At 47.0% G+C, this 23,897-nt stretch overlaps 1 protein-coding gene across 2 annotated transcripts in view; it reads right to left on the reverse strand.

Annotated features, from left to right (window-relative positions):
- CDH11 (cadherin 11) overlaps window positions 1–23,444 on the reverse strand; it is a 39,099-nt gene extending 15,655 nt beyond the window's left edge. For both annotated transcript variants that reach the window (XM_038771899.1, XM_038771900.1), the window contains exons 1-6: window positions 23,208–23,444; window positions 17,267–17,561; window positions 13,913–14,032; window positions 12,586–12,753; window positions 5,943–6,130; window positions 371–624 (exon numbers count right to left, since the gene is read on the reverse strand). In XM_038771899.1, coding sequence (XP_038627827.1) covers window positions 371–624; window positions 5,943–6,130; window positions 12,586–12,753; window positions 13,913–14,032; window positions 17,267–17,561; window positions 23,208–23,435 — 1,253 coding nt within the window. In that variant the 5' untranslated portion in view covers window positions 23,436–23,444. The remainder of the gene's footprint in view (window positions 1–370; window positions 625–5,942; window positions 6,131–12,585; window positions 12,754–13,912; window positions 14,033–17,266; window positions 17,562–23,207) is intronic.
- Between the last annotated feature and the right edge of the window lie 453 nt (window positions 23,445–23,897).

Below are 23,897 nucleotides of genomic sequence, written 5' to 3' on the forward strand. Positions count from 1 at the left end.
GGATGGAGAGTGGCACAGAGCTGCTAGCAGCTCCCGGTCCCACGGGTCAGCCCTGGAACTTGTTGGACCAACCAAAGACGCACCAACAGAAGTCATTCGTTTCGAATGGGCCCACGACACAAATCCAAGCGAAACGCTGCCCGTGAGCCAAGTTAACCACGGCCGTAAAGCCTCGGTGCTGTACGACCCACACGCTCTACCTCTGTTTGCGCGTTTCAGGATCTTGTTCGTTCTCTCAAGGGGTCAGGGTTTGTTACGTTCGGCTTGTGGTCCGCTCGGAGCCACTACCTCACGGTCAGCTATTCCTCCCCGTCACTTACGGGAACACGATTCTGGGCATTAGCCCCGCGGGCTAATGAGGAGCCAGTACCTTATTGGACTGTTGGCAGCATCGGGGTCTTTGGCATGAACTCTTCCCACCACAGTCCCAGCAGGCGCGTTCTCCTGGACCTCGTGAACGTAGCTGGGCGCTAGAAACACGGGCGGTTCGTCGGCATCTTCCACTGCAATCTTCACAGTTACCGTGTCCTTGAACGGCCCGTTGCTTATGAACTTGGGGTCAATGTGCACGTTGGCTGCCTCCACCTTCAGACTGTAAGCTTTTTTGGCTTCAAAATCTACAGGCTGGGTGACAGGGAGAAGACTGGTCATCAATTCCGTGATGCCAACGGAAGTCTAAATTCCTCTCCACAGAGTCGCAATAATGATTGTTGTGTTTTTTTTTTTTATTTTTTGAGCATGTACTATGTGCTAAGCAACGGGGTAGAAAAAAGATAATCAGGTCACAGTCCCTGTCCCGTTTGGGGCTCACATTCCAAATAGGAGGGAGAACTGGTATTTAATTCCCACTTTAGAGATGAGGAAAGTGAGGCCCAGTGAAATAATGATAATGATGGCAAAGCACTGGGGAGGTTACAAGGTGATCAGGTTGTCCCACGGGGGGGTTCACAGTCTTAACCCCCATTTTCCAGATGAGGTAACTGAGGCCCAGAGAAGTTAAGTGACTTGCCCAAGTTCACACAGCTGACAAATGGCGGAGCTTGGATTTGAACCCATGACCTTTGACTCCAAAGCCCGGGCTCTTTCCACTGAGCCACGCTGCTTCTCTAAAAACCAAAAAAACACCCCCAAAACTCCAAGATGCCTCTCCTAAATAGGAGAAACTGCATCGCCTAGTGGATAGAGCTTGGGCCTAGGGGTCAGAAGGACCTGGGTTCTTATCTCAGTTTTGCCACTTGTCTGCTGTGGGACCTTGGGCAAGTTACTTCCCTTCTCTGGGCCTCAGTTACCTCATCTGTAAAATGGGGATTAAGACAGTGAACCCACATGGAACAGGGACTGTGACCAACCTGATTTCCTTGTATCTACCCCAGCACTTAAAACAGTGCCGGGCACATAGTAAATGCTTTAATAAATGCCACCATTATTATTATCAAATAGGAGAGAAAGAATGTTGTGATAATCTGCGATTCCACAGTTCTATCGCAAGAAAACTGTTCTTTAAAGTCTATATAATAATGATGGTATTTGTTAAGCGCTTACTATGTGCAAAACACTGTTCTAAGCATCTATATGGTACCTCAACAATGATGCTCCGTATTAGCGCCAAAGGATAAGTTTATTAAGCTGGGGATCTTTTTGCTTCCCCCTTTAGACCGTGAACCCCATGTGGGATAGGGACTGTCCAATCTGATTACCCCAACGCTTAGTACAGTGCTTGGCACATAGTAAGTACTTAACAGATGCCACAATCATTGCTATTATTAGACGATAAACTCGTCGTGGGCAGGGAACGCACCTACTCTGTTGTATTGTGCTCTCCCAAGCGCTTTGTGTTTGGGAGAGCCCAATACACAGTACTGCACAATTGAGTGCACACATTAAAGACTCAATAAATACCTCTGATTGTTTGCCAAGCAGGTGTGTTTATCAAGGTAGTCTGTGCATCTGGATCTCTAGTCTTTGCGCTCTTGGTATTCACCCCATCCTCAGTCCCAAAGCGCTTGTACACGTATCCTCTCTTGACTGTAAACTCCTTGTGGGCGGGAAATGTGTCTACCAACTCTGTAGTATTATAGTCTCCCAAGTATAGTGTTCTGCACACAGCAAGCACTCAGTAAATACCATTGATTGCTACATAGGGGCTGGCTGTATGGTATCACAATGTGATTTTGAAATGAATTCCATGATAACTGTTTTTATTAGCACCAAAGCCCAAGTTTTTTCAGTGATCTTCTGGCTTCCTCGCTAAGCGGGCATGGTATAGAAATATGATGGTTGAAGGAAAATTGAAAAGCTCATTTTTCAGTCTTTCTGAGCAGTAACGTGAGACGAACTGTAAGACCTTATGATCTTTTACCATTTCTTACCTATTGCACTGAAAGGGGATACAGCCATTTGGACGAATCATGAGGGAACTCGGGAGTGGGCGAGAAGGGAGACAGATGGGACTTGTTTTCCTCTGCTGGGGCCCGTCTCCACTCGACCAGCATTTCCGTGTGGGTGAGAGAGGAGAGGGGCAGGAGGAGGAAGACTGATTGGGCAGGGAAACTTGGGAAAATGGAAGGAGGCCAGGGATGGCGGGGGGTGGAGGAGGGATTTCAGCTGAAACCTCAAGACCACCGGTTCAGTTCCCAAAGTGGTCAAAAGCCCTCGCTCTACACTACGATATGGATCAGTGGAAGGAATCTTTCTGTCCACGGAGGGAAGAAACAGAAAACGTCTAAGCGGTCTCCCGTTAAATCAGTCGTCAGTCACTAATAAGATTGATCCTGGATTGACTTTGGGCAAGTCACTTCACTTCTCTGTGCCTCAGTGACCTCATCTGTCAAATGGGGATGATGACTGCGAGCCCCCCGTGGGACAACCTGATCACCTTGTAAACTCCCCAGCGCTTAGAGCAGTGCTTTGCACATAGTAAGTACTTAACAAATGCCATCATCATCATCATTTAAGAACTGAAATATTAAGAAGAGACTCAGCAACATTTAAATTATTCAGGTGTTTCCACCTGACAGTTATTGTCCCCAGAGAGTCATTCAGAGGAGGGGAAAAAGAGAAACGCTCTCCTCTCTGAATGCCTCTCAACTGGTTCTTCACAACGGAGCAGTGAAAACCTTCTCAGCACAGTCAAGGTGCAGCTATTTGTCATAAGCCAGCTGGTCGGCGATTTCTCGGCGGTTGCAGAAATGACCTAATATTAATTGGCTCCGTAATGTTTATTACGATCGCAAGGCATTAAACTTGAGAAGTCATGTCTACAGTCAGATCAGGTAAAGCCATTAGAGGGGGTTAATAGATGACAGCAAACACTGTTGCTCTTCTGTGTGTGTGTTCCATTGGAAAAATTTGTGTAGGGATTGTTAGCCACAGCTCTTGGAACACCATTCTAAGTCATGAAGTGCATCCCCAAGCTCCTGGAATTGGCTTGATAAAGCTTCCTTGAATCCAGAGACCCACAGTGATGCTAACAATCATGACTGTTGTATTTGTTAAACGCTTACTATGTACCAGGCATTGTACTATGCATTGAGGCAGATACAAGCAAATTGGATGGACAGAGTCGCCATCCCACATGGGGCTCACAGTCTTAACATCCACTTTACAGATGAGGTAACTGAGGCACAGAGAAGTGAAGTAACCTGCCCAGGGTCACACAGCAGACAGGCGGCGGTGCCAGGATTAGAACCCAGGTCCTTCTGACTCCCAAGCCCTTGCTCCATCCACTAGGTAACACTGAGCACCTGATACTCACCTCACCCTCAGCCCTTATGAACATACGCCCATACTCTGCCCATTTCCCTCTCTGGAATTTATCTTAAAGTCCGTCTCCCCCAGTAGACTGTAAGCTCCTCACGTCTATCAAATCTATTTAATTGTACTTTTTGAAGCGATCAGTACGATGCTCTGCACGCAGTAAGTGCTAAATAGATACCATCGATTGATTGATTGATTGATTGCTGGCTAGTGGGAGTGAGTCAGGTCACTGCTGAGCCTGACCTATGGAATTGGAGCTTCCCTCCGCTCTTCACTTGTCTAACTCAACAAATTGATAAAGGCATCTTTTTTTTTTCCTCTACTGCCCCCTTTAGAGTTTGAATTTAGAGATTCTGAACGAGTTCAACAGCATTTTCTTGTCCAAAATAAACAACTTTTGGACGGTTCCTCACTTAAACAGAAGCTTTTCCCTTAGCCTTGAATAAACATGGGAGAGACTGTGAAGACGTAGCATATGCGTCTAGCTTGTTTGCAATGTGTGATTTCCAGGGAGCAATTGAAATGTTTCAAGATCTTAGAGACCCGGCATGCTCATTTCTTAAATATCTGGGGGTTTCACTTGCCAGCATCTCCCCCTCCCCTTTTCTTGTTCCCTCAATTCCCTTGCTCCTTTGTATCGAAATTCCTTCTCTCTGTCTTTGCCGCCCGCCTTCCGGTTTGCCTTTCACCTAAATCTGGTTGGCGAAGATAGGGAAAAAAAATCAACGACTGGATCGTTTGCCTCCCTTATCCTCCACCTCTCTCCGCTAAGTTCCTCCTGCTAAATCCCCGCCCTGTCCTCACCCCTTTATTGGTTTTCCAGTGTGGCATTCATTCCTTCAATCGTACTTTTTGAGCGCTTACTCAATCCTGTCTTCTGCGGCAGTCCTGTCTTCACTCTTACTAGTCCCGTGGCTCGAGTGAGCAGACGATAGATATGCTGTCGCTCAGTGCCAGTTTACTGGCCAATCTGCTTCGCAGGCTGCAAGGGGGTGATTTCTCAGTCAGTCAATCAGTGGGATTTATTGAGCGCTTACTGGGTGCAGAGCACTGTGCTAAGCCCTTGGGAGAGCACAGTACAACAGAGTTGGTAGAAATGGTCCTGGCCCACAAGGAGCTTATGTTGTCAACTTGTACTTCCCAAGTGCTCTGCACACAGTAAGCGCTCAATAAATACGACTGAAGGAATGAATGAATGAATCTGGGATATACAGAGGTACAACAGAAATGGCTTGGTCAAATGGTAGTAGTACCTTGAGTTACTTTAGCCAGCTTCAAAACTGGGGCCCAGGGAGGTTAAGTGACTGGCCCAAGGTCACCCAAGCTGTCCGATGGTGGAGTTGGAACTGGAGTTGGAGAAGCAGAGTGGCTCAGTGGAAAGAACCCGGGCTTTGGAGTCAGAGGTCATGGGTTCAAATCCCGGCTCCTCCAATTGTCAGCTGTGTGACTTTGGGCAAGTCACTTGACTTCTCTGTGCCTCAGTTACCTCATCTGTAGAATGGGGATTAAGACTGTGAGCCCCCCCGTGGTGGGACAACCTGATCACCTTATAACCTCCCCAACGCTTAGAACAGTGCTTCGTACATAGTAAGCGCTTAACAAAATGCCATTATTACTATTATTAACAACCCTGGGTCTCTCGATTCCCACTCTTTCCACAAGGCCACGCTGCCTCATGATCATAACCGACTCTCCAACTCCTCCAGGAGCAGAGCATGGAGGAAGCTGGGCCTCCGTATATCCCATATAAGCTCTCTGTGGGCCAGGACCGTGTCTGCCAACTCTGTCGTACTACACTCTCCCAAGGGCTTAGTACAGTGCTCTGCACACAGTTAGCGCTCAATAGATACGACTGACTGGATGACTCTGCGCAAAACACTGTACTAAGCCCTTGGGAGACAGCAGAAATGGGGTAGAGCCGGAATTAGAACTCAGGTTCTGTGACCCCCAGCCCCAGGCTCTTTCCACTAGCCCACCCTGCTTCTCCTTTTCCCACTATTCCTAAGTAATTTAGGTCTCTCTCCCCTGTAGATTGTAAGCTCCTTGAGGACAGGGGTTGTGTCTCTTGTTCTACGCACTCCACCGAGTGCCTAGTTCAGTAGCCTGCGCGCCGCAGTTTTCGGAAATTAAACTCTCCTTTCGGGGCCAGAGATCCTGGAAAAAGCCGATAGGGGGGAAGGAATCACCTTTTTAAGTTTCACCACCCCTTCCTGAGTCTCGTAATCGGTTGTGATTTCAAACATGTCTACGCCGTCTCCGTCAATGATGTTGTACGTTATTAAGCCATTTTCTCCAATGTCTGGGTCTTTGGCCTTTAGTCTTCCCACTTCCTCCCCTGGAACAGATGCTTCCGACACTGACATCTGGTAGACACCTGAAAGGAGAAGAGATCAAAGCTTTTAGAGGTCACAGGACGCGGTAAAATTCTATCAGAGCTTAAACATTCAGAGGAAGTGATGGAGAAAGAGGTGGTGATGAAGATGAAGAGGCGGCGAGGTAGCACGAGAGCATTTGCAGTTTGGTCCTCTGATGCCAACCTCCTCACGGTACCTCAACCTCCTCTATCTTGCCACCAACCCCTCGCCCACGTCCTGCCTCTGGCCTGGAGCTCCCTCCCTCCTCGTATTGTGAGAAGCAGCGTGGCTCAGTGGAAAGAGCCCGGGCTTTGGAGTCAGAGGTCACGGGTTCAGATCCCGGCTCCGCCAATTGTCAGCTGTGTGGCTTTGGGCAAGTCACTTGACTTCTCTGGGCCTCAGTTCCCTCATCTGTAAAATGGGGATGAAGACTGTGAGCCCCCCGTGGGGCAACCTGAACACCTTGTAACCTCCCCAGCGCTTAGAACAGTGCTTTGCACATAGCAAGCGCTTAATAAATGCCATCATTATTATTATTATATTCTACAGATGATAACTACCCCCACCTTCAAAGCCTTATTAAAAATGCATCTCCTCCAAAAGGGCTTCCCCGACTGAGCTCTCATTTCCTCTTCTCCCACTCCCTTCACCCTTGAACTAGGATTCGCATTCTTTATTCACCGTTCCCTCTGCCCCAGAGCCCTAATATCCCTATCCCTAATTTAACCTACCTATATTAATGGCCGTCTCCCCCTCTAGACCCTCTCAGGGTCACGCCTGGAGAGTTTCCAGTACTCCAGTTTCCAGTGGGGCGCAGTCTCGACTATGGGATTGATCGATCAATCAATACGATTGATTGATTAATCGAGACAGAAACTATTTATTAACAATTAACAGTTCATAGCATTACTTCTTTATCCAGCTTGTACAATCGATTATTGACTTGGCCGTTTCATCCTACTATGTTGTTCATCCTCCTGCTCCCACTATTTGTAGATTGTTTTGTGTCCGTTGCCTCTGGTAGGTCGTGAGGCGAGGGGATGTTGGTCTTGCTTCTGCTAGTACTCTTCCAAGCTCATAATAATCATAATTACGGTATTTGTTAAGCATTTACTACGTGCTGACCACTGCTCTAAGTGCTGGAGTACCATCAGGTTGTCCCACCTGGGGCTCAAGGTCTCGATCCCCATTTTACAGATGTGGTAACTGAGGCTCAGAGAAGTGAAGTGACTTGTCCAGGGTCACACAGCTGACAAATGGCAGAGCCAAGATTAGGACCCACATCCTCTGACTCCAAAGCCCTTGCTGTTGCAGCCAAGCCATGCTGCTTCTCTGTAGTACAGGGCTCCGCTCTCAGTAAATACCCTTGGTGAATTGACCGATTGTTTGAAAACGTGCAGAAAACACCCAGACTGTATTTCTGAGTCTACTCATTGAGAATAATAATACTAATAATGATAATAATGGCATTTGTTAAGCGCTTACTATGTGCAAAGCACTGTTCTAAGCACTGGGGGGATACAAGGTAATCAGGTTGTCCCGCGCGGGGCTCACAGTCATCATCCCCATTTTACAGTGGAGGTAACTGAGGCTCTGAGAAGTTAAGTGACTTGCCCAAGGTCACACAGTAGACATGTAGCGGAGCCGGCATTCGAACCCATTACCTCTGACTCCAAAGCCCGTTCTCTTTCCATTGAGCCACACTGCTTCTCTAGCAGCACGGCCTAGTGGAAAAAACTCCGGCTTGGGAGTCACAGGACCTGGGTTCTAATTCCGGCTCTACCACTTTGTCTGCTATGTGAACTTGGGCAAGTCACATCACTTCCTGGTGCCTCAGTTTCCTCATCTGTGAAATGGGGATTAAGACTATGAGCCCCACATGGGACATGGACTCTGTCCAAAGTGATTGTATCTTCTATCTATCTCACTGCTTGGTATACAGCAAGCACTTAACAAATACCATTTAAAAACAGGAGCATGCTCATTAAAGCTAACAACAACAAAAAAAATACAATTCTTCAATTGGAACCTGAGACCAAGAATGCATTTTATCACTTTTGTTTCCCTTTGTATATCTTGCACAGTCCTTGAATTTCTAGATAATTAGACATTCTTGCCTAATTTTCCATGAACTCACGGAGACACAATTTATGACAGAATTAATTGCTTAGGATATGTTTGTCCTTGTTAATTGCTTGCTAGTCACTTTTATGATTCGCCCCTAGAATCAGTTATGCAAATAACAATTGCTTAACGTTAAATGGTCAGTAATGACAATGCTCCTGCATAATTCCTTACAAGGTTACAAATGTTAAATAATGACAACACACACAATCAGCTTCTGTTCTATGGACACAAAAGCCTTCATTTCCCCTACTCCCTCTCCTTTCTGTGTCACCCCGGCACTTGGATTTGTTTCCATTATTCATCCCATCCTCAGGCCCACAGCCGTTACGTACATATCCGTACTTTATTTCATTGCCTGTCTCCCCCTCTAGACTGCAAGCTCGTTGTGGGCAGAGAACCTCTCCACCAACTCTGTTATACTGAACTCTCACACATACTTATTAATTTCGTGCTCTGCGCACAGTGAGCACTTAATAAAGAAATGTGATTGATCGATTGATCGGTTTCTTTGGAATCACAAGAGCTCCCTGAATGAGAAAGCAACTTCAAGCAAAAAAAAAAAAAAAAAAGATATGACAAAATACGTCCTGGACAAGGGTTTCAAATCAATTTTTAAATCTTCATTAAAAAAAATCCTGTCTTAATTTAACTAAGTTGAATGAGCTTTGATTTGTCCTCCAGCCCCACAGCAAGAGTTTAAAATCAATCTGTAAATCTTCATTAAAAAAAAACCTGTCCTAATTTAAAGAAGTTGAATGAACTTTGATTTGTCCTCCAGCCCCACAGCACCTATGTAACTATCTTTATACTCTACTATTTCCCAATCTCTAATTCGTTTTAATGTCTGTCTTCCCCGTAGACGGTAAACCCCTTTTGGGATTGCATCTATTCATTCAGTTCATTCAATCATATTTATTGAGTGCTTACTGTGTGCAGAGCACTGTACTAAGTGCTTGGAAAGTACAATTCAGCAATAATGAGAGACAATCCCTGTCCACACCGGGCTTACCGTCTGGAAGGGGGGAAACAGACATCAAAATAAGTAATAAATAAATAAATGAAATAAATGGAATTACAGAAAAATACACATCGAAACAAGGAGGCATCAATATAAATATATATATATATATAAATATATTGGGGCGGGGAGAAAGAGCAAGAGAAGCTAGTCGAGGTGATGCAGAAGCGAGGGGGAGCTGAAGAAAAGTGGGGCTTAATCTGGGAAGGCTCCTTGGAGGAGGTGAGCCTTCAGTAGGGCTTGGAAGAGGGGAAGAGTGATTGTTTGGAGGATTTGAGGAGGGAGGACGTTCCAGGCCAGAGGTAAGATGTGGGCCAGGGGTCGACAGCGGGACAGGAGAGAACAAGGGCACAGTGAGACGTTTAGCACCAGAGGAGCGGAGGGTGCGGGCTGGGATGGAGAAGGAGAGAAGGGAGGTGAGGTAAGAAGGGGCAAGGTGATGGAGAGCTTTGAAACCAACAACTCTATTAGGTTGTTCTTTCCTAAGGGCTTAGTACAGTGCTCTGCACCCAGTAAGCGCTCAATAAATACCATTGATAGATCGATATATTGAGTGTCTCTTCATTGTCAAATAATAATAATAACTAACAGTAATAGTTATGGTATTTGTTAAGCGCTTACTATGTGCCAGGCACTCTACTAAGCACTGGGGTGAAGACAAGCAAATCGGGTTGGACACAGTCCCTGTCCCACCTGGGGCTCACAGTCTCAATCCCCATTTTACAGATGAGGTCACTGAGGCCCAGAGAAGTGAAGTGACTTGCCCAAAGTCATCATCATCATCATCATCATCAATCGTATTTATTGAGCGCTTACTATGTGCAGAGCACTGTACTAAGCGCTTGGGAAGTACAAATTGGCAACATATAGAGACAGTCCCTACCCAACAGTGGGCTCACAGTCTAAAAGGGGGAGACAGAGAACAAAACCAAACATACTAACAAAATAAAATAAATAGAATAGATATGTACAAATAAAATAAATAAATAAATAGAGTAAAAAAATATGTACAAACATATATACATATATAAAGTGGCAGAGCCAGGATTAGATGTGATTTCCTTTCAGACTGTGAGCCCACTGTGGGGTAGGGACTGTCTCTATATGTTGCCAACTTGTACTTCCCAAGCACTTAGTACAGGGCTCTGCACACAGTAAGCGCTCAATAAATACGATTGATTGATTGATTGATTGATTGATTGATTGATTCCCTAGGGAGGAAAGTGCTTCACATCTGAGTTGGAATGCACGGTGGCCAATTTGAAGTCCTTTTCGAATACAAATCACCTGAGCAGGTTTTGGCATGCACCATCATTGACACTAATAATAATAATGATGGCATTTCTTAAACACTTACTATGTGCAAAGCACTGTTCTGCTAGGACAAGGACCCTTAGTGGGTGGACTCAGAAAACAAAATCTCATACAATTTCCCACTCAGTCGTTATCAACCCGACATTTGCTGCTGATGTTTATGGATTCATATGTTGCTATCCTCAGCACTTGTGCACATCTCCATGTCTTTAGCTATTCAGTGCTTGGAAGAGCAGCAAGGCCTGGTAGAAAGAACCTGGGCCTGGGAATTAGAGGAGCTGGGTTTAATCCAGTCTGCTGGATGACCTTGGACAAGTCACCGTCATTGTCATTGGTATTTATTGAGCGCTTTGCAACATACAACAGAGTTGGTAGAAACGGTCCCTGCAAGCAGCGATCTCACAGTTTAGTGGGGGAGATATACATTGATATACATCGTTTAAGATATCTGACTTATAGATATGTATATTTGTGCTGTGGGGTTGAAGGTGACGCGAATATCAAATGCCCAAAGTCACTTAACTTCTCTTAACTTCCCTCAAATGCAAAAATGGGGATTCAATACCTGTTTTCCCTCCTACTTAGACCGTGAGCCCTGTGTGGGACAGGGATTAGGTCTGACTCGATTATCCTGTATCTGCCTCAGTGCTTAGAACAGTCTTTGACACGTAGTACTTGACTTGTACTTCCCAAGCGCTTAGTACAGTGCTCTGCACACAGTAAGCGCTCAATAAATACGACTGATTGATAGTAAACACTTAACAAATACCATTATTATTATTACTATCTAGTCTGATCCCCTACTGGTAAATCATCAGTGTCCTTCTGCTTCCCGCGCTAGAGTGAAAACTCCTGGAGTGCCAGGTGTGTGTGGTGTAGAGAAGCAGCGCGGTTCAGTGGAAGGAGCCCGGGCTTGGGAGTCCGAGGTCATGGGTTCTAATCCCGGCTCCGCCACTGATCAGCTGTGTGACTTTGGGGAAGTCACTTGACTTCTCTGGGCCTCAGTTATCTCATCTGTAAAATGGGGATTAAGACTGTGAGCCCCACGTGGGACAACCTGACTACCTCGTATAATAATAATAATAATAATGATAGCATTTATTAAGCGCTTACTATGTGCAAAGCACTGTTCTAAGCACTGGGGAGGTTACAAGGTGATCAGGTTGTCCCACTGGGGGCTCACAGTTTAATACCCATTTTACAGATGAGGTCACCGAGGCCCAGAGAAATGAAGTGACTTGCCCAAAGTCACACAGCTGACAAGTGGTGGGGCTGGGATTTGAACCCGTGACCTCTGACTCCAAAGCCCATGCTCTTTCCACTGAACCACGCTGCTTCTCTACTACTACTACTACTACTACTACTACTACTACTACTACTACTACTAATAATAATAATGGCATCTATTAAGTGCTTACTGTGTGCAAAGCACTGTTCTAAGCGTTTGTATCTATCCCAGCACTTAGAACAGTGCTCGATACATAGTAAAAGTTTAACAAATATTACTTTTTATTTTTGTGATACTCTCCCAAGCACTTAGCACAGTGCATTTCACTCAGTGGGCGCTCAATAAATACAATTACTCCAACCAGTATAGTGCATCGCACTTGGAACTGTGCTACTCTTAATCAGACATCAATCTGGGGCATGGGCCTGGTGGAGGGTTGGCCTTTTTACCTGGATTGTCATCTGACCCATAGAAGCCAAGCATTTGGAGACTAGGCTTATGCAGCTTCGGGAGCCAAACGTCACGTTGTCATGACTATGTGGAGGCAGAGATGTCACGGACATCCTTAAAGATCTGGCGTTTTTCGCCACGTAACAGCTCGATGCCTTGCTGTGGTGGAGGGAGTCTTTTGAAAGGTGTTCTCTCGTTCTTCCAGCTGGGTCTCCCCCCTCTCTTTGACAGTTGTGTTTCTGAAAGTCCACCCTGCAGGAAGTACTCTAACCGGCGTCAAACTGGTCGAACCAACCCGCGGCACCAGAGAGACGGAAAAAAACGAAATGTCCACTTACTCTGTGGGAACTTTGGTGGGTTATCGTTGACATCGGTAAGGGTAATTGTCACTTTGGTTGTGCCTGAGAGTCCTCCCATATGTCCTCCCATGTCCTTGGCTTGAATAATGACGTGATACTCTTCCTTGGCTTCTCTGTCCATGTTCGGAAGCGCAGTTCTGATGATACCTAAAGGCAGGGAAAACCACCTTTGTTTAAACCAGGTGGGGAACTTGCCCACCTTTTTTTTTTTTCATTCACATCTTGGGGAGCGCTTTGTGTCGATTACTCCTGCCACGCAAGTATCCAGGGACATTCTGGTGGGACACGCGGACATTTTTCTCAAGAGAATATTTCAGTTTGACACACCCGTGAAGGTGCATGAAGCGATTTGCTCCAAGTATATGACTGGCTGCAAGAAGAAGGCAGGGATTTTATCGCGAAGAGTTGCTTTTCGTAGGCACAGAAGTCTGTGTGCTGATGTGGACGTGGCTACTAAAGGGCAAGATGTGGCTTGAGATGTGATAATAATGATAACAATGATGGCATTTGTTAAGCGCTTACTATGTGCAAAGCACTGTTCTAAGTGATGCGCCTTCTGTGCAAAGCCACTGCATGATTACTGTGGTCAGAGCTAGGCTTCTGGTGGAATCTGCAAAGTGGAAATCTCTTTAGGGCCAGAAATGGTTTTTTTGGTTTGTTTTTTTAATGGTATTAAGCGCTTACTATGTGCCAGGCATTGTAGTATGCGCTGGGGTAGATACAAGGTAATCTAGCCCATTAATAATAATAATAATAATAATGATGACATTTATTAAGTGCTTGCTATGTGCAAAGCACTGTTCTAAGCACTGGGGAGTTTACAAGGTGCTCAGGTTGTCCCATGGGGGGCTCACAGTCTTAATCCCCATTTTGCAGATGAGGTAACTGCGGCCCAGAGAAGTGAAGTGACTTGCCCAAAGTCACACAGCTGACAATTGGCGGAGCTGGGATTTGAACCCACGACCTCGGACTCCAAAGCCCGGGCTCTTTCCACTGAGCCACGCTGCTTCTCTGACACAGTCCCTGCCGTACGTAGGGCTTGACACAGCCTCAGTCCCCATTTTACAGATGACAGACCGGAGGCCTGGAGAAGTGAAGTGACTTGACCAAGGTCACACTGCAGACAAGTGGCAGAGCCGGGATTAGAACACAGGTCCTTCTGACTCTCAAGCCCGGGTTCTCTCCGCACGGCCACGCTGCTTCTCATGAAGCTTCCTTTGCTTCTTTCCCAAGCGCTTAGTACAGCGCCTCGCAGCCCGTGGGTGCTCAGTACATACCACAGTGAGCACTACGGCTGCTATTTTACCTGTTTGGGCTTCCACGGAGAAATACGGCTGGCCTTCAAGAATGCTGTATACCAGCTTAGCGCTGTTTCCATAAGTGGGGTCATCAGCATCTGACGCTGTCACCTGAATCACTGAGGTTCCTGCAAGACAAAGAGACATTTCAATCACGTCGTTTTCAAAGTTCAAAAGAATCCATCATCCAAACGACAAAGGACTTTAGAGCTTCCGAAATTCGTTTCCCGGGTCCGTTTTCATTTCGTAATTGAAACCAAATCATGACAATGGGTTTTCTTTTGGGGCCAGCTGAGAGGGCAAGAAATACGTTTTCCCTAATGCAGGCAGGAAATACCATAATAGAGGGCTGTGTTACATTTGTGTTCCACTTTGGTTGGTTAAATTCCGATTACTAGTGTTCTTGTGACAATATTCAGTGACTGCCACCTTCACAGAGCACGTAATAAATCAAATGATTAACCCAAATTCTTTTAAACGAATGAATAAATGAAAATAAATGACGAAATACTTTTCGACGAAAGGACAGGATGCGGTCTGCCATTTACAGTGGTATTGCTGTCGATGGATTGACTGAATTTTGCCGGGAGAGAAAGCTGTTCCGGGGAGGAGCGGGACGGTGTGAACTTTTCCCAGGGCTTCTGGTGTCCATCGCTCATGCCCTCCCCGACAAGATGCCTCCCTAGCCTTGCTCCCGGGGGATGAGCTGAGAAATCGCTTTTAAGCAAGGCGACGTGCTCCCACAGTAGCCGCCATCTAGACCAGCCCACGCTGGCTCCCGCTTGGAGCCATTCTACCTCTCTTCCCTGGGCCAGATGTTGAGTCAGCCGCTCACGTTTCTACTTCAGGGACACAACGGTTTGGGAATTGTGATGCACATAATGAAAATGATAATAATGACGGCATTTATTAAGTGCTTACTAAGTGCCAAGCACTGTTCGAAGCGCTGGGGAGGTTACAAGGTGATCAGGTTGTCCCCCGGGGGGGCTCACAGTCTTCATCCCCATTTTCCAGATGAGGGAACTGAGGCCCAGAGAAGTGAAGTGACTTGCCCAAGGTCACACAGCTGACAAGTGGTGGACCCGGGATTTGAACCTCTGACTCCAAAGCCCGTGCTCTTTCCACTGAGCCACACAGCTTCTCTGCTTTTGTTGTCTGTCTCCCCCTTCTTATAATAATAATAATAATGGCATCTATTAAGCGCTTACTATGTGCAAAGCACTGTTCTAAGCACTGGGGAGGTTACAAGGAGATCAGGTTGTCCCACAGGGGGCTCACAGTCTTCATCCCCATTGTACAGATGAGGGAACTGAGGCACAGAGAAGTGAAGTGACTTGCCCAAAGTTACACAGCTGACAATTGGCAGAGCCGGGATTTGAACCCATGACCTCTGACTCCAAAGCCCGGGCTCTTTCCACTGAGCCACGCTGCTTCTCTGCTGCTTCTTGACTGTGAGCCCGTTGTTGGGTAGGGACCAGCTCTATAGGTTGCCGACTCGTACTTCCCAAGCGCTTAATACAGTGCTCTGCATACAGTAAGCGCTCAATAAATACGATTGAATGAATGAATGAATGGTGATTTCTCAGTTTGAGAGGGGGAGATTGTGGGTAGGGAATGTGTCTGGTTATTGTCATACGGTAGTCGCCCAAGAGCTTAGTGCACACAGTACACACTCAATAAATACGATTGAGTGAATTAATGAATATTTTGGTGTTGGAACCCTTCTTGGGAATTTTTTTAATGGTATTTGTTAAACGCTTACTATGTGTCAGGCACCGTATTAAGCACTGGAGTAGATACAAGTTAATCAGATTGGACACCGTCCCGATCTCGCATAGGACTCACAGTCTCAATCTCCATTTTCCAGACGAGGTAACTGGGGCCCAGAGAAGCTAGGTGACTTGCCCAAGGTCACACAGCGGACAAGGGGCAGAGCTGGGATTAGAACCCAGGTCCTCCTGGCTCCCCGCCTGCTTTATTTTCTCAGGGTAGGAGGAACCGGCAGGAAGGAACTTCCACTTTACCAAAACCGATGGCAAAGTTTCCATCACCCTGCCCAACTGGGGACAGGGATCCCCTCAAAAGAAGGACCCATCAGCCCCAAGCGGAACCGGGACCGTCCCAGCCGTTAAGATAGTGCTCAACCCAAACACGTAAGAGAGAACGTGGGCCTGGGAGTTGGAGGACCTGGGTTCGAATCCCTGGTCTGCCACTTGTCTGCTGTGTGCCCCTAGGCAAGTCACATCACGTCTCTGCCTCAGTTCCTTCATCGGCAAAATGGAGATTCAATATATTTTCTCCCTCCTGCTTAGACTGTGAGCCCCATGTGGGACCTGATTACCTTGTAATAATAATAATAATAGTAATGATGGCATTTATTAAGCGCTTACTATGTGCCAAGCACTGTTCTAAGCGCTGGGGAGGTTACAAGGTGATCAGGTTGTCCCACAGGGGGCTCACAGTCTTCATCCCCATTTTACAGATGAGGTAACTGAGGCAGGGAGAAGTGAAGTGACTTGCCCAAAGTCACACAGCTGACGATTGGCAGAGCTGGGATTTGAACCCATGACCTCTGACTCCAAAGCCTGGGCTCTTTCCACTGAGCCACACTGCTTCTCTAGCCACGCTGCTTCTCTGTGTCTACCCCAGCTCTTAGTACAGTGCTTGGCTCAAAGTAAGCGCTCAACAAATACCACAGTTATTGAAGACAACAGTTATTACTATTATCTCCCTTTTCTAATTCCCCCTCGCCCCTGGGACAGCACACTTAGCCAACAAATCCTGACCAGGGACATTAGACTCCTGACCGTGATATGTTGATAATAATAATAGCCATGGTATTTGTTAAGCGCTCACTATGTGCCAGGCACTGTACTGGGGTGGAATCAAACAAATCAGGTTGGACATAGTCCCAGTCCCACCTGGGGCTCGCAGTCTCAATCGCCATTTTACAGATGAGGTAACTGAGGCACAGAGGAGTGAAGTGACTTGCCCAAGGCCACGCAGCCGAAGTGGAGGAGGCGACATAAGACCCCACGATCCTCTGACACCCAGGCCTGTGCTCTATCTGCTCACAGATAGCAGATAAGCGCTCAATAAATACGATTGATGATGATCTGCTCCGCCATGCTGCTTCTCTCAGCAGTCGATCTTTTCTCAGAGACGGACATGGGGAAATTTCAACACATTCTGGGACAAGGGAACAAATCAAACCATTATACTGGGTGACTGACGGTGCGACGGTAAGCGCCCTCGGTATAGCCACCGCCATCTCCGCTCTCTGGGAAAAAGGCCCGTCCAGGTGGGGAACGTTCAACGGTGCTGAAACCAACGTCGAGGAAGCATCTTTGCCAAGTACGTACCCACGTTGGATCTCTCCGGCACGTTAGCGTGGTAGTTTTCATGAAGGAACTCAGGAGGGTTGTCATTTATATCCTGCACCTTAACGATGAACTCAGAAGGAGGCTCCAGGGGTCGGTTGGTGTCTCTGTCTACGGCTTGGGCCATCAGCGTGTACTGGGCCCTCTCTTCTCTGTCCAGTGTCTTCGTTGCGTGGATGTTTCCTGATTTGTCGTCAATGACAAAAATGGTCCCCGCTCCTTCCCCTGAGAGAATGTATTTAATGTTTCCATCCCCAGAATCGATATCAGAGTGGAGCTAGGAAGAGAAAAAAAAAAACCAACGGTCATGGGAGCTTTGCTTCCCAGCCCACTCCTAGACTCGGGTTGGTGGGACAAGTTCTTGGTAACCTGTAGACGCTGACAGCCCGGTTACAGTAAATCGGTGTGTGAGCATCTTCTCTCCACCCGCTAGCTTGGGCTGAGGGGTGGGGGGGGGAAGATGGACTTATTCAAAAATCAGAGAGGACGCTCTGAACCAGAGAATGAAGCAGCCCGGAGGTGGTGATGTGAGCGGACAACAGAAATATCCACTATACCTCGATCTCGTCTTTCTCATTCATTCATTCATTCAGTCGTATTTATTGAGCGCTTACTGTGTGCAGAGCACTGTACTAAGCGCGTGGGAAGTACAAGTTGGCAACATCTCACCGCCGATCCCTCGCCCCCGTCCTGCCTCTGACCTAGAATTCCCTCCCCCTTCACGTCCGCAAGACGATCACTCTTCCCACCTTCAAATCTTTATTAAGAGCACATTTCCTCCACGAGGTTTTCCCGACAAAGCCCTCTTTTCCCCTAATCCCTCTCCCTTCTGCATCACCTCTAAACTGCCGCCCCTACTCTCAGCCCCCCAGCACGCACGTACGGGGCCATTATTTGTCCTCATGTTCGCCTCTCCATCTAGACCGTAAGCTCCCTGGGGGCAGAGAACGTGTCTACCAACTCTGTTATGCTATACTAACCCAAGCGCTTAGCACAGCGTTTCTGCAGGCGGTAACTGCTCAGTAAACACCACTGATCGATCGATTGAACACATCTGCCTGCTGCTATTGAAATCAGTGTCCCACACCGTTTCTTCTGGACAGATGGACGTTGCCAGAAGAAAGTTCCCTAGTTCTACTGTTAAGTTCTGGCTGAAATGCGGAGTGAATGTGTGGGTCATCATCGTCAATCGTATTTATTGAGCGCTTACTGTGTGCAGAGCACTGTACTAAGAGCTTGAGCCCAGGCAGAGCCCAGGGAGCTTCAGTGGATAACACTAAGCTCGCAAATCCTAGCGCTTGAATAGGGAGCAATGATGAAATCTGACCCTCTGCTCGGCGCGGGTCGAGCGACTCCTCCCATTCCACGGGCAGAGTGAGAGGTTTGAGATCCCTGACGACAAAGTGCGAAGCAGGCAAAAATTGTCAATGGAAATGGAATGCATTACCCTGGATCCTATAAAAAATTGTATTGTCTCCATTTTCTCAAAGGAATCAAATTAGAATGACAGGGTTTCAGTGAAACGAAAGCAATTTCCACCCAAGTGGATGCCTTTCGGAAGAAGAAATGACAAAGAACGGCCTGTCGTTAGTCCGTGCGTTTTCCAGCTAAAGAAAACTATTTCCATTCAATGCCGGTTACTCATAACAAGCCATTTGTTCCTGTGAAATGGCTGTGAAACGTATTTCTTATGTTTAAGAGATTCGGTAATCCAAAACACACACCGCCAGAAAAGCGGCGTGACCTAGTGGAAACAGTCAGAGTCAGAGGACCTGGGTTCTAATACCAGCTTTGCCACTCGTTAACTGGGTGACCTTGGGAAAGTCACTTCACGTCTCTGTGCCATCAGTTCCTTCATCTGAAAAATGGGGATTCAATACCTGTTCTCCCTCCTACTTAGACTGCGAGCCCCATGTAAGACCTGATTATTTCTCTACGCTAGTGCTCAGAACAGTGCTTGGCACATAATAACGACTTAACCAATACCATAATTATCATTATTGATATTATTATTATTATTATCATTATGGTGTGGGGGGCTCCTTGAGGATAGTTTTAGCTGGCTGAAAAATGACACAACCTTCTGAAATTCCACTAGAACTGTTATTTTAACAGTCACTGTCAGACAGGAAATGACTCAGAATGGCCCAATAGCTTTACGGTTTGCTAACTTCCTGCAGATTAAAGAGAGATGAGTTTTCTTGACTACTCAAAACGATTCGTTTGGGAAAAAATGACTTTAGGTTGATTTCCACCCCCATTTTCCCCGACAGCCCTGAAGCGGCTGAACGGTGAAATGTAAATCCTTTTTAGAATCTCACAAAAGGGGATTTATACTATTCACATTAATCAGATATAATTTAGTGTTAAGCTGCACACAAAAAGTAGCTCTGTAAATCATTAAATGTTATCAAGAGAGCCAGACAGAGGGATTGTGCCAATTACCATCTCTTTAAAGCCTGAAATTTTCTGTTCACATATTATGCTAAAATATGAATTTTCGCTCCTTCCACTGAGCTGATTTAATTGCTCGGGCGAAAAGAGTTTTATTCCCCTTGGTCAAATATAAGCCCTGGAACACGGAGATCATAGAATCGTAGCCAACATGGAAGTGTCCATTTCTCTGCTTTGTGGCATGGTCGCCTGAAAATTATCCTAGAATAGCAACTGTCCCTGTTGGACTAATCAATCGATCGATCAGTGGTATGTCTTCAGTGCTTTCTGTGTGCGGAGCACTGTACTAAGCGCTTGGGAGAATATGATGCATCAGAGTTGGGAGACATGTCGAGGGTGAGCTCCGTGGGGGAAAAGTCAGTGTCCCTTTCTCAGTGCTCCGCACACAGTAAGCACTGAAGACGTACTCTGCACATAGTAAGGCGCTCAGTCAAGCAGCGTGACAAGCAGTGTGGCCTAGTGGATAGTCCGGGGGACTGGGAGACAAAAGGGCCTGGGTTCTAATCCCGACTCCGCCACATGTCTGCTGTGTGACCTTGGGCAAGTCACTTCACTTCTCTGGGCCTCAGTTCCCTGATCTGCAAAATAAGGATTAAGGCCGTGAGCCCTTTGTGGGACACGGACTGTGTCCAACCTGATTAGCTTGTATCTATCCTGATGCTTAGTTCAGTGCCTGGCACCTAGTAAGCACCTAACAAATACCATTTAAAAAAATCGATACCATCGACTGGTTGATTGAATAAGAATCTCCAGGGCAGATGACACCAAGACAGTCTCTCACAGCTCTCTGGTGGAAAGCTCTTCCCAATGTCTACCCTAAATCCCCACTCTACCATTTGCCCAGTGCTTAGAGCAGTGCTTGGCACATAGTAAACATTTAACAAATACCATTATTATTATTATTACCCCACCTCACAGAGAAAACAGACTAAAGTCATTCAGAATGTATTCTTACTCTTCCACGGCCCCGCTCCCTCAAGCCTCTCTTTTCTCGGCCACGTAATCTCATGCGTGGCTCAGTGAAAAGAGCACGGGCTTGGGAGTCAGAGGTCTTGGGTTCTAATCTCGGCTCCGGAAAATGTCTGCTGTGTGGCCTCGGACAAGCCGCTTCACGTCTCTGGGCCTCAGTTACCTCATTTGGAAAATGGGGATGAAGACTGTGAGCCCCACATAGGACAACCTGATTACCCAGTATCTACCTCAGTGTTTAGAACAGTGCTCGGCACATGGTGAGTGCTTAACAAATACCATTATTATTATTATTCCTTTTTCATTTCTCATAGGAGTCACTTCTCTGTCGGTTTCTGTCTTTTAACCTCTTTCCAAGCTCTCCCCCTGCGACTTTAGACTAGGTAGGCATTACTTGGAAATTAAGCCCGGCATGTAAACCTAGTAAGCCCTACTTACTTACTTCTACTTATCCACAACCTTCTCCGGCTACATCCCGGCTTGCAATCTTCACTAATTCTGTCATATTGCACTCTCCCAAGCACTTAGTAAAGTGCCCTGCACATAATAAGCACTCAATAAATACGACTGATTGATTCATTGATTGTCTCCCCCTCTAGACTGTAAGCCTGTTATGGGCAGGGAACGTGTCTACCAACCCTGTTATATTGTACTCTCCCAAGCGCTTAGTACAGTGCTCTGCACATAGTAAGCGCTCAATAAATACCACTAAGTGACTCGTCCTCTCAAGCGAACCTACTCACCGCCACCTTCTCACTTCTTCTGTCCTTCTGCTCGTAGAATCCCTCCCACAGAACTGCCAGACTGTAGCTCTGCCCGTCTCTGAGCCCCTTCTGAAATCCCATCTCTTCCACGATACCTTCCCTGATTCATTTTTTTATAATAGCATTTGTTAAGCACTTATTTACAGTGCTAGGGGCTATACTATGTGCAAGCTAATCACGACGGGCACGGTCCATGTCCCATATGCACACAGTAAGCGCTCAATAAATACGATTGAATGAATATGGGGCTCACGGTCTTAGTCCCCTTTTCACAGATGAGGGAACTGGGGCACAGAGAAGTTAAGTGATTTGCCCAAGGTCACACAGCAGACTCTCTGCACCACTTACGCATCCAAGTATATACCCTATTTTATTACTTCTGCACTACCTTAAGTCCCTTTCTTCTTCTTCCCCCTCCCTGGAATTCATTTTAGTGCCTGTCTCCCTTGCTAGATTCCAAGCTCTTTGAAGGCAGGGATCACATCTTCTAGTTCTAATATACTCTCCCAAGTGCTTAGGTCAGTGCTCTGCACACAGTAGGATCTCATCAATCAATCAATCCATGGTATTTATCAAGCACTGCTCTAAGCACTTGGGAGAGTACACTACAACAGAAACAGCAGACATGTTCCCTGCCCATAATGAGCTTAGAGTCTAGCGGGATGCACACTAATGATTCCTTGATTGAGAACTCGAGCAGCATTTCTGAGGCGGTTATTTTTATCCTGGTTGACAGCGGATGTGTCTGCTAATTATGTTGTATTGAACTCTCCCGAGCGTTTAGTACAGTGCTTTGCACCCGGCTCAGTAACTACCATGGACGGATTGATTTATTTTAAGGGTTTTCAGCTCCGGGTCAATTTAGGTGTTTTGATCCGGACAAGAAATGAGAGCAGTTTCCCTGCGGAGCCGTTCCAGAGAATGGTGTCATCCGTAACCCCGAAGAAGTTAAATGAGGATTAGACATCGGTGTCTTAAGTCAAGTTTGAGAGGGGGAGAAGTGTCAGAATCCTGCGAGTGTCTCTCAGTTGGCCAGGGGCTCACGTTGCTAAAAATCTGGTACCAAGGGGGAGAACGCTGTGGGACTTGAGAGTGAACGTGAACCGAGCATCCTCCACCCTAGATGGAACTGAAGAGTGCGAGAACCGCTAAGCGTCGGGCAAAGGGGTTCTCTCGGGCACGACTGACACTCCGGTCAGCCAAAAGACCGTTGTCACGGGACTAACCTGGCCACCGACAGCCTTCATGAATACTTAGATGCAGTGGTCTGCACACAGTAGGTTGTAAACTCCTTGTGGGGAGGGATCATGTCTACCAACTCTGTTGTCCTCTCCTGAGCGCTCAGTACAGGGCTCTGCGGAGAGTGAGCTCTTTGAGGGCAGGGCTCACGTCTACCCTCTCGGGTTGTACTTTCCCAAGCGTTCAGTGCACTGCATGTAGTAAGCACTCAGTAAATGCCCCGATTGATCAATGGATTGGCAGTGGTTGATTGCCATTAATCATTGGTTGATTAATGAATTGAATGATTATTTAATCCCAGACGGTTTCCAAAGTTTCTGGGGCTGTGCTTTAAGAAGGAGGGGCAACCTCTCCATCCACCTGAGAGGAGGGAAAATTTCTTCAGAGCAACCCAGCGGGACAAAGCCAACCTCCCTCTCCCCGCTCCCCTTGTCTTCCTCTTCCTCCTCGTCCCCCGTCCCCCATCCTCCCAACTGGAGCTCCAGGCCACCTCTTACCCTGCCAACGAGCACGGGATCGGGCCCAGTGTACTCTTCGATGACGAAAAACTGATTCCAGACCCAGCCTCTCTTTGAGCGGTGCAGGACCTGCCCCTCTTTGCCCGTTTCGTGGTGAGCGTGGAGCGGGAGCTGGAAACGGTTCAGTTTCTCGGTGGCCAGAGCCTGGCTGGCACACAGCAGGCCCAGGCAGGCCAGAGCGGCGTGTAAACAATAGTTCTCCTTCATTTTTGGTTAATTGAGAGGCACAGGAGTCTCTGAAGTTCACCCCTCCCACCCAGAGGACCCTCCCCCACCCCCGCCCCCCGCCCACCCCCCCGACAGCCGTCCAATCCCTCCGCTACTTGGAAGTTTCGAAAGAAATGGTCTTCACGCAGAAGCTCAGCATTCATTCAGTCAGGCCTCCGGGCTGGACAGCATCCCAATTCAGCTTCTGAAAGAAGAGAGGAGACATGTCAGTTCCTGGCTCCTTCTTGCCATGAAAACAGTCGGCTAATTGCACAATTTCTCAATGAAAAAATGGGTCAGTTGAACACTAGGGCAAATTGCATTGTTCACTTCAAGACAGAACAGCAATCATATGGGTGGATCTGTTCTGGGGGACGACTCTGAATTCAGTATTGAATAAATAATAATCACCCTCCAGCAGCGCGGGCAAAAATAAAACTCGTGCGAGGCCTCGAGTCTCTT

Source organism: Tachyglossus aculeatus, chromosome X1 (assembly GCF_015852505.1).
Source record: "Tachyglossus aculeatus isolate mTacAcu1 chromosome X1, mTacAcu1.pri, whole genome shotgun sequence".
NCBI classification, from domain to species: Eukaryota; Metazoa; Chordata; class Mammalia; order Monotremata; family Tachyglossidae; genus Tachyglossus; species Tachyglossus aculeatus.